This window comes from Halyomorpha halys, unplaced genomic scaffold, assembly GCF_000696795.3.
Source record: "Halyomorpha halys isolate HHAL.00 unplaced genomic scaffold, Hhal_1.1 Scaffold1066.1, whole genome shotgun sequence".
In the NCBI taxonomy this organism is placed as follows: domain Eukaryota; kingdom Metazoa; phylum Arthropoda; class Insecta; order Hemiptera; family Pentatomidae; genus Halyomorpha; species Halyomorpha halys.
In genome coordinates, this window is record NW_027105978.1 from 123,339 (window position 1) to 134,985 (window position 11,647).

At 31.0% G+C, this 11,647-nt stretch overlaps 1 protein-coding gene across 3 annotated transcripts in view; it reads left to right on the top strand.

Moving 5' to 3' along the window:
* LOC106688159 (solute carrier organic anion transporter family member 74D) overlaps window positions 1-11,647 on the top strand; it is a 46,462-nt gene that overhangs the window by 8,743 nt on the left and 26,072 nt on the right. The window contains exons 11-13 of one of the 3 annotated variants that reach the window (XM_014432489.2): window positions 508-611; window positions 726-827; window positions 1,537-1,762. The exons of 1 other annotated variant lie outside the window; for it this stretch is intronic. In XM_014432489.2, the coding sequence (XP_014287975.1) occupies window positions 508-611; window positions 726-827; window positions 1,537-1,685 (355 nt within the window). In that variant the 3' untranslated portion in view covers window positions 1,686-1,762. Of the gene's footprint in view, window positions 1-507; window positions 612-725; window positions 828-1,536; window positions 1,763-11,647 lie in introns of those variants that run through there. One more of the 3 variants, XM_067053596.1, reaches the window with a different exon arrangement.

The following is an 11,647-nucleotide window of genomic DNA, read 5'->3' on the forward strand; positions in this document are numbered from 1 at the left end:
GGTTACATTTCTATTGACTAAGCTAGAAAATGTCGAACAAAAGGGTGAGGAAACTGATTTAAAATGGGTAAGTGGACAATTTCTGTCATGGCAGTGCTATCAAAATATAAGGATTTGATTTATAGTTGATAGTATGATCTGTCTCAACCAACATAAATACTGAGGATCTTCCGGTCCAAGAGATGATACGTGGAGAAGATGCTGGATTTAAATTTCTTGAGTAACACTGACCCGGAGTCCTGGGTCGACACATCTACCTCATCAAATCAAAAGTAATGCTACCTTATTTGACTCTAGAACGTGAGATAGGATTTTCCGAAGCGATTACCGTTGGCAATTCGTGCCGATACCATGTAAATTTTTAAGTAACTAAGTAAAAATATAGGTAAATAAACTAATATGTAAAGATAATTCAAGCTTCAGTTTGAACCCCCAAGTTCTGTAGAAAAATTAATATATTTCGTAATGATACTTGTTTAATTTGTTTTAATGTTAATTCTTTTATAGCTCTGTTTCTGAGGATGATAAAGCCGTCTCTATTGGACTCACAGAGGCATTTTTATCAACTTTTGCATTTATACCAGCTCCTATATTTTATGGTGCGCTGTTAGGTAAGACATTGATTAATGAAAACCCCTTCAATGAGTCAATTGTAAATAAACATACTTCATTCATTTTTTTACTTTTTGTTTATTTAAAACCAAACAACTTTTTTCGTTTTTAAGATTATGGTTGTTTGGTGTGGGGAACTTTGTGTGGAGAACAAGGCAACTGCTGGCTCTATGATGGCAGATCTGTAAGGTACTACATGAATTTCACAGCATCATGTAAGTACTTTTGAGTGTGGGGGTCTATGTGTATAACATAATATGAAGGATGTTCCTCTATCCATGTCCATAATTTTTGAAATTTTGCAGTCGCATAGGTATGCATTTATTTTATGAGGTTAATTCCTAATTTCATCAAACGTACTAAACTCTGAAAACTCCTGTGGAATGGGATTAATTTATTTATTTTTGGATTTTGCTAGTAGAATATAAGACATAAATTAACAATTTTCTTACGGTTTTGTGACTATTTTCTTGCAAATAGTGCCGGGATTAAGCAAACGTAAAGCACTCGATTTCTAGAACGATTTAGAATTCCATTTCTGGTATGAATAGCCATTTTAATCTTTTCGGACGGTCGAGGAAATTCAACTTATAATGGTGAATTCTTAAGGGAAATTAAATGCTTTAACGGTTTTATTCTTTAGATTGATTAAATTATGCCACCTTTTTTATTCGACAATCGTTCATCAGAATCCGAAAAAAAAAATAAAGGAAAGACCTACCACCATTTAAGAAGAACTCGATTTTATTACATTCAGGAAAGCTCCAAAACATAGATTACCTATCACAGTTCTGGCCAAGCAACAATCAAATGAAAAGTCCCTAAAATTGTAAATATTAAGGAGTTAAACATGTATAGTGGGAACCTCCCGTATAAAAGAATCTAATTTATTTATAACTAAAAATGTATTATTACTATTTCCAGTGTTCATCTTTTTGGCCACTCTCGCAGATGTTGGTGTGTGGAAGTATTCGTATGGTTTAGAAATATATGAAAAAGAAGGAAAAGAACCCCAGGAATTACAACCTTTAGATTCGAAACCTCCACCAGAGCCAATTGAAATAGAAAACTGAAGCGAGAAGTTGATTATGTTGTATTATTGCTTTTGCAACATTTTTTACTTTCTTATTAAAGTTGACTATTTTTTAAATATTGTTTTATTAATATTGAACTACCTAAAGCCTCCAGATTTTAGAAAGACGAGGTACCATTTTTTTTTAGATGCAAGTTACAAGTATTGGTGTATGTAAATGCAATGTCGATACTTTTTTACCAGTATTTGTTTCAGATTTTATTTCTTCCTCCCCTTCAGCTGATCTCGTCGAGTAACGATACCGGTATTATATACAATATTATATTAGTTAATATTAATATTATATACCGGTATTATATACGATACCGGTATGCTACCTTGTTTGTTTCTTTTTATGAGATGGAACAAAACATCTTGGTTACCAGAACCTGAAATTTTTAGGATATAAAAATTTATAAAGTTAATACAATAAGCACATAATATAATATGAAAAAACGAACGGAAGAATTAACACTTTTATCACTTTCCGGCAAAGAGCACCACCCACGTTCGTAAAAATGTTGATTTATTTCATCATTTTATTTATCATTTTAAAGTAATTTCTAAAGTACTTTTCACCGGCCTTTGCATTCTTAGAAGAATCATTATTGTTAGTCATTATTATTAGTGAAACGGTACTGTTTTAAGACATAGAAAACACATTCAGTATAATCTTCCAATATTTTGTTTTTAGACGATCTGGTGTGTCTTATTTCACGCTTGTTCTCAACGGTCACCTCCTCTTGCCTACACCTTTAATCCTATCGTTAGGACCAGCGTCTAGTACTCAATCAGGCCATACGTTCCCCTTCGTTCCTACAGACTAGTACCCTGTAGAACGAAATTTCCATCCTGCAAGGACGTGCGGCTAGTAACCAGTAAGGACTTACATTCCCCTTCGCGACTGCTGACTGTAAATATTCCAGTACTAATTTCTGTTAGTTTTCGTCCTTCAAGGAATTATGGCTAGTACCCGTAAGACTAATCCTCTCTATTCACCTCCTAACCATCTACTTATCTTATTTGAGAATGTATTGTCGAATCCTTTTGGTATAGAGTACCTCACAGTTAAAGTTGGAGTCAGATCTAACAGAGCCAGCTAGACAATAGTAAAGTAGCTTCTTACATGCCGTGCTCTAACTGGTCTTTGCATTTTTAGCTGATTGATTGTGTGGAGTACTAGTTAATTAAGTACCTCTTGGGAAATAGCAAATAGACACATTTAGATCAGTATATTCTTCCACTATTTTTTTGTTTACTTATTTGATGTGTTCTGATTTCACGTTAATTCCTAATGGGCATCTCTTCTAACCTATACCTTTTATTCCTTTCCACTATTTCCCATAGGACTTACAATCCCCTTTGTGAATGCAGGAGTGGAGAACGAAATTTCCTTCCTGTAAGGACCTACAGCTTGTTCCCGTAGGTTTTGTATGCCCTTCACGGCCACTAGTTTCTTTTCTACGGAGTGAACTTTCCTATGAATATAATACCGTCACCTTCATGAATTTTTAGAACTTACATCTCGTTTCATTTACATTACATTTAGTAAAATTTTGCATCTCCTAACCAGCTACCTGACCTATATGAACACCCATTGTCGAGGCGTTCTGTTATAGAGTACATCACATCTTTAATTGGAGTTAGAACCTTCTAAACTAGCACAACCAGCTCGAAAGTTTCTAGTTTATTCCAGTCAACTAGTGACCTGAAAGAACTTCTCAGTGGAAAATTTAAAAAAATTCTGAAAATTTGCGTATTAATATGTTTTGGATTGCTGATCACGAATTTTAACTTCTAGAGCTCCAATTTTCCTTGAGATTATTATAAGACTGAAATAATGTAAAAAGAAAGTTGAACTCGTAAAAAAGATGATATTTAAAAACATATATACAAAAGGAGTGCATGGTTATTACAGAAATTGTAAATATTTATGAATTAATTATATACTAAAAATATATACAGTTATGAGTGGTTGAATTTCAAAGGTACTACTGGAGTAAGAATAATGAAATAATAATATGTAGAATTAATCATAATTATTGTACAATTGATAGGAAGACAATGAAGAGTAAGTATGATGCAATAAACAATCAAGCAGAAGGGTAAATGTACGTAAATGGATAAATAAACGAATAATATGAATAGTTACTCATCTGAATCCAGAAAGAATAGTGAGGGTTAGAAGTAACTACTTTGAGTGCGATCATCTTAACGGGTATCTGGGAACAATTGATGTGGACGATAGTATTAAGGTATATATATACTATATACTATAAATAGGACAGCAGATACTATAAATATAACAGAATCTATAAATAGTAAAACAAAAATTAAAGAATGTGTACCATTTCCATTCAAATTACAACGGAAAAGGTCTTACTTGTTTCGGTATAGTTGTCGCGACAGGGCATCCATATTCGCTTGGCTCCGCAGCATCCAGGCTGCCGCTGCTGAATCCCCGCTAGGTGTGACTTCCTTCTCTGGTCTCCAACTCGTCAGCCTCCCTCTCTTCCTCCAGACCCTCCCCTTCCAGGTCTTCAAGTGTTCCTCGACCGTTTGAACATACTATAAGTTCAAAAATACCAGTTGGTGCCTCCCATTATATATCAGTATATATAATTTAAAGAATGAAACAATTAAATAAGAACATAAACTTAATGATTATAAGCTTATAAAATGGTAATTAGAATAATAATGTTTTGAAAACACTAAAATTAACAGATAGTCATATAATAGAGACAATACAACAGAAGAAATATGATAAATAAGTGATAAAAAATATGGAATATAAATAAAAGGTAATGAGGACGGCATAAATTCAAATATGGAGAAAGACTGGGAGGGATGAGCTGTAGAAAGATAAAATAAATAAAGTAAAAAATCAATTAAAATCCAAAAGAAGATAATGAGTAAAAATATGGAAGAAGATTAACAGGCAGCGTAGGGTAGGAATAGTCATTCTGTGATAGTTGATTGTGTTTCATGAGGTTTAAGATATACCTATAGGTTAGGGAAATTTAGTCCTTATCAACTCTAAGCTGAACAGAATTTTGTTTCAATTAATATGGATAGACTTCGCTATGAGGCGTTTTTTATAATAGAGCACTGAAGCTAAGATAGTGCATTTAACTCGTTTTAATTTGAGTGTTAAAAGACATCTCGGCGGCTGATGGTTCCTAAAATAAAGTTTTTCATATGCCAAAGGATTTTCCAAAAATTAAAAAATCAACATTTTGTGAATTTATTTTGATAAATATTATGAAAACTAGTACTCCTACGAAAATACTAATTATAAACTACTTTATAGTACATTAGACTAGCTCTAATTTGTGAGCTAATAAACATATGTACGTCAAATGGTTTTAAACTATTACGTCATAAACTACTTTATTGTATAATTTAGTACGAGTGCTGACAGACATTTATACCTCTTAAAAATAAATAAATTCGCCCAAAATAATTTGAATAACTACTAATTTTTCGTTATTTTTTTATGAAATGTTCCTTTTTAAATTATTTTATCTCAGGAAATATTTAACGGAAACAGTTCTATCAGCTCAAAGTTACTCTGCGTTATGTGATGTTTTATTACGTTTTTAGTGTTGTCGGCAATTTTAAGATATGGAACTCCGATGAAAAATGATCGCAAATTTATAGGTTTTTCTGGAATAAAATAAAATTCGGAGGGCTTGCATTCTAAATACCTCTATATTTATTTTTTAATGAGATTTACCTTGACTTTGACCTGGGATATACCCTTGTATAGTCAAGGTAAAAACTGAACCATTTTCTGAAAGGAAATAGGGCAAAAATAAAGTTTTCTGGAACAGCCAATATGTTTTATTTCCACTAACTATAGTAGTCAGACTCATCAATTTTGACTCTTGACTGTATATGGTTTCCATTAAAGTAATAAAAAATGGGGTGAAATAACATGTTTTGTTTTTTCATCAATAAAAATAAGTAAATGACATTATATTTGGCGAATTTCTATGTATTTAAGATGTATAGATCGCTAATAGCACTCATATTAAACATAGTCTAATGTACTATAAATTAGTTTATAATGTTTACTTTATTGGAGTAGTAGTTTCCTTGATATTTACCAAAAAAAATTTCAAATGAAATATAAATTTCCAAAATTTTAATTTCTAGTTGTTTGAACAAAATTTTTGGTTTATGAAAGAATATATCACAGGGACAATCAGACGTACAGACGTCTACTAACACTGGAAATATAGTAAATTTAATGTACTATACAATAGTTTATTATGATTAGGACAGAGATGGGCAAAAATCAGCTATAGTTGAAACTAAGATTGTTATGGATACGACCCTGATTCATGAATAAACCATTGATAAATAAATATTTCCATGACAATTTTAGCTATTAGTTTCATCAATAGCTAATTTTTGCCTAACTGTGTCGTAGGAGTCGTAGTTGTGATGATATTTGCGAAAATAAATTTTCAAGACCTTGATTTTTAGTTGCTCCAGAAAACCTTTTCGTTTATGCAAAATTAAATCACAGAAACCATTAGATGCCTGTCAGCACTCGAACTAATGTTAGTTTAATGTACTATGAAGTAGTTTACGACGTTCATCGTAGTAGGAGTAGTGTGCTATTTACTAAAGTAAATTCATAAAATGTTGATTTATGGATAGATAAGAAGATGGTTGGGGGAGCGTTCAATGTAGGACTTGAAACTTATTTTTTAGTGCCAACGTTTCGGCCAGAATTTCTAGCCTTTATCAGGGCTAAGAACAAAAAGCAAAATAATAACCATAAAAAAGATATATAGCATGATTAGAAAATAAGAAAATAGCTAACATTAAGGATACATAAATAGTGTTGACAGACATAAATAGTTTAAATGTTTTAGGAATATAGAGGCTGTATGAGAAGAGTAATGTCAAAATTAAGTAATAGGAATGAACAGATAATAAAATACATATGAAACTCTAGTTAGTAAAGATATGTACAAAATGAAAATTATTAAAGATAAAAACAACGTAATGAAAGAATTGGGAAACTCAACTTATACAGAGGTAATTAAAGATGTAAGTAAAAGAAAAGGATCAAGGAAATAAAAATATAAATTTATATAATCCAAAAGAAACAAAGAAATGTGAATATATTAATTTAATAATAATAATTTAAATTAAAGTTGTGAAAAAAAAATAAAATATACGTAATTAATGAAATATGCGAGTAAAATACTAGAAATAAGGAACAAAATATAAAGTTAAGTAAGATAAAAGCAGTAATTAGTAAGTATGACAATAAATGGCAATGTGGTAAACATAACTAATATTACGTAGGTAAGGAAAAATAAGAAACGAATATAGCAGGATATAAGAGAAAGATGAGAAAAAACAGAATAAAACGTTAACGACGAACCTCTTGGAAGAGGTGGAGAATCCAAGTGAGATAAGGTAGTTATCGGAATGGTAAAAGTAAGAAATTTAAAAAAGATAAAAATGTGAAATATATAAAAGATTACGACAAATAATTTAAAAAGTATAAAACATGTAGGGAAAAAATTAACATGAATACTGTTTTAATAAATTAAGTATTTGGGAATATGTTAACGATAAGTTCTATTTGTCGGGTTTTAAATTGACGGAAAAAGGGTTTAGTTGGATATAAAAGCTTTCCAAGATAAGCCTTTTGTCGTGATTTCGCACTGAGCAAAGTATAGAAGTTAGAAAATTAGAAAAATGATTTAAAGATAAAGAATGTTCTGAAAGTTTTGAGTCAGAATAATTATGTAAGGAAGCAGAATATTTGTATTGCGTGATGCGGTCTTTTAAAAGGTTTTGGTTCCAGCAATGTAAGCGGACAGTTCTTTAACCAAATTTTAGGACTGGTCATAGGAAATCCTCAAGCTTCCGATCTTTCCAACATAACTAGTCCTTAATAATCTGCTTCATTCCATTATTCCATTATTTCCAGTAGATATTATTCTTATAAAAAAATATGTAGATGACCTCCTCCTTGTCCTAAATTCCAATATAATCCCTGAATTTTATCTGCCTTTAATTCTTACCATCAACGTCTTAATTTTACTGTTCAACTTAAAAACAATCATTCCCGTCCTTTCCTTGATCTCCTCATCATAAGAAACCCAGACAACACCATATCCACTTACTGGTGTACTAAACCAACTTACTCAGGCAGACTTTTAAAATACCACTACCATCATCTTTACCGTCTAAAAATTAACGCAACTAAGACTGACCTACTTCGGGCATTAAAGAAGATTAATTATAATCTTGTTTATTAATGTGTAGTGGCCTAAACTATCAATTGGGTATCCCACTTGTCAATGTTAAGGTGTCCTAAGAGTGAATATTGAAAGAAAATTAAATATGAATTTCCACGAGGCTTGGGAGTGACAGCCTAGGGAGAGACAAATCAACCATTTTTTTTTATTTTCACACTATAAAAAACTAAATTTAAATAACTTATATTAAGACGGGTTGAAAGAAAAAAAAGGGCGGAGAAGAGGTATGGTAGATTACACTCAATGGTAACTTCAAGACTGGCTTTATTATCGGATTAAACCCTCTTCATAAGGATATCTACACATTATCAGTTGATATAGCACTCTTTCAGCTTATATCGCATTCTGTAAATAATAATACTGTAAATTATACATAAATATATTTAAAGTAAGTCGGTCATATAGATCTAACAGACGCCCTTGTCGATTTTCGAAAGATTCATCCATCAAATGCTAAAATGTTATTGGGGCATTCTTCAAACCAAATGGAATTCTAATAAATTCGTAATGACCCCGTTCCGTGTTTATGGTGAAGGTGCATTTTGACAGGGTGGTGCCCTGCCTTGAGATCTGAAGTAATAAAGATTGTTGCTCTACTCAGCCGGTCCTTTGTGTCCTGAAATCTCGGGATAGAATATTCTCATCTAGTTTACGGTAATCTACTACAACCCTATACTTATCCCTATTTTCCTTGGGCGCGCGGGGCCAACGCAAAATGTATCGAAAACTATAAATTTTTAACAACGCTAACCTATACTGAATTAAGCAAAAGTGTACTTACATTTTCACAGTATGATTCTTTTCATCCGGCGCAATCTTTTCATCTGCTCTTAGTTTACTGAATATTAGAATTTATTCATATAAGAAATATATTTGAAATTTAAATTAAAAAAAAAAATTGATCATGTATCGAAAAAAATTGAGATCACAAAGTTATAATTTACGAATGCCAAAAATGTAAATAAGGAAATTTTCATAAGTTTCCTTCGGGATCTCTTTCTGGTCCTTGATAAAATCTTTCGAACTTACTAAGACTTTAATAAAAAGGCCTATTTAACAGAAAAGCTTACGATTAACCGCAACTGAATTACTGCTATTGAAATATTACTGCTAAACTATAACATCTGACTACTAACAACTGATTATCTGCTGACCATCCCCTAGGTGGGAAAGGAAGGAGTTTTTATACAGAATCAGGAGAAATGCTGATACTAGTGATTATCCTGGATTCATCTACTCAATTTAACATGAATAAATACGATCATTTAGGAGCATAGGGACAATTAAGAGCGGATTCTTCCAAACAATGTCCTGGACGACAAGAAAAGTGTGAAAACTGTAAGGAATTCATTCTTGTCTAATTTAGTATTAGACTAGCCTAATTTAGTATTGGTTGGCGTTGCTAAAAAGTACAATGGTTATTCAACTTAGTCTTTAGCATTCCAAATAATCAAGTCCTTCTAAGTTCTATGCCTGTGTGTTTGTGAATAGACTAGGTCAAACTAAAAAGATGTACGAAACTGGATTCACGCACTAAGGTCGGTTTTAACTGAGTTACTGTAGCATGTTTCACTAGCCTGAGGAATTAACTCATTTAATGTACAATTAATTGGTTTAAATATCAGATAGGTCAGTTTCTCATTCAATTATTCTGAAGACTTACAGAAGGAGAAAATGTCAAAGACAAACAATGAACAATTTTTTTCTGTAAGTAACTTTTTAGGGCTCAGAACACACTTAGTTATTAATTTTATTACTAACTACTACCTTACTCCTCTAGGGTAAATATTAGTTACGGTATATAGGACAATTTGAACATTTTTATTACTACTATAATGAAGACAAATTCTTCAAAAATAAAATACAACAATGTAAATACAGACAAAGGAGTTGATATGAATTGAACAAATATAACTATCTCTGCTGCGATTCATTATCTAGTGAAAGGTTTCTCAGTGTCTGTGTCTCATGTCCTGTAACTATTTCTATTGAAAACTTCATAAATTTTTCATGTCTATAAATCATTCACCACCGGCCAATGAAGGAGGTGAGCAAAATTTTTTGTACGAATTGATACTAAATTTAACCTTAATAAAATATGGATATTGGTTTCAAAAGTCTATAAATCAAAAACAGGATTCATAGAAATCGACATGACTTAATTTGAATAATTTTCATTCCTTTGTTTTATTATATCATTATTTTTTTGAAACCGTATTTAATTCTCATATATTCTAACTAAATAAAAATATATTTTAATCTAATTATTGAGGTCATTCTAATGGACCTTCTCATGGATCGTTGTGATTGTTTATTAAACTTACCAACGATTATAAGTATTAAAATTACAGAAAATTATCAAATATATTTATTTGACAAAATATATGCATATATTCTTTATAACATAATACAAACATAGGAATACATCATAGAATTGTTATTAACAAGGGTTTTAATATTTGCTAACTTCAATCTTAAGGTTTTAATATTTCTTATAATACCATTCTTTGAGGTTTAGACGCAGTATAAGAACAATGGAATTATAATAAATCAAAAGCAAAGTACTTTTTCAAAATATTTATATATAAAAAAATTTTTTTTTTTAAATTTAGGAATAACTTTACTTTTATGATTTACAGATACGGAATGTGGTTTCTTCTGTTGGAAAGGAGGATCTTGGCAAATATTTACAAGTACTAAAGTTTATGTTCTGGTATATGGACTCATCGGATTCGTGCACTTTGCTCTTTTCTCATATGAAGTTGCCATCATCACAACTATTGAGAAAAGATTTAAAATTCCAAGTAGAATATCAGGTAAGACGTAAAAATAAACTTTGTGTTATATTCAATATAAAAGCGAAAACGAGCAACAGTAAACAACTGTTATTCCAAAAATTATAGTTGATCAGTTTTCAATTGTTCTCTGAAACCTTCTATAGATCTATTTGGTCTACCCCCTCGCCCCCCCCCCCTCGCCTGAACTACATCTCTTTCCACAATTGAGACTCGGGTTCGTTTCAAAACCCTGTGGCCCTAATAAACAAATCATCAGAATCATAATTAATTTGTTTCATCATCTAGCTTTCACACTTCTATATTTTTTAAAAATCTTATATATTTGCTTAAGGTCTAAAATTAAATAGACAATTGTTCTTAATCCATATATTTTTTCTTTTAGGACATTTCGGGAATGCTGCACCATCCTTTTCAGTAGCTATAGTATAATATTTTTTATTTTAAATAAGCGTATCTGGAGTTGCATAAAATCAGTTTAATTTCCAATCATTAATTGAAAAAACAGTCAAATAAATAAGTATTTAAATATTATTTTGTTTACATACTTCATATGGCCTAGTGTCGTTGGGCAGCCACATAGTATCTAAATATATAAAACAATAAGGCATATTAAGTATATCAACAAAATAATAATAATAACAATAATTTATTTATTTGTTTATGGGGCAACCCCCTACAAATAGAGCTAGCCTGTGAAATACATGAAAAAGATAAACAATTGTAGTAATTTTACAAAAATAATTAGTCAATGAGTTTATATAAACTTATATATAATATATAAGTTAAGTATTGATGAAAGCACAATGTCAAAAAAGAGAAGAAGGAATAAGATCTAACTCGCTTGAACTGCTGTAAAATACTAACTTTATTGTGTT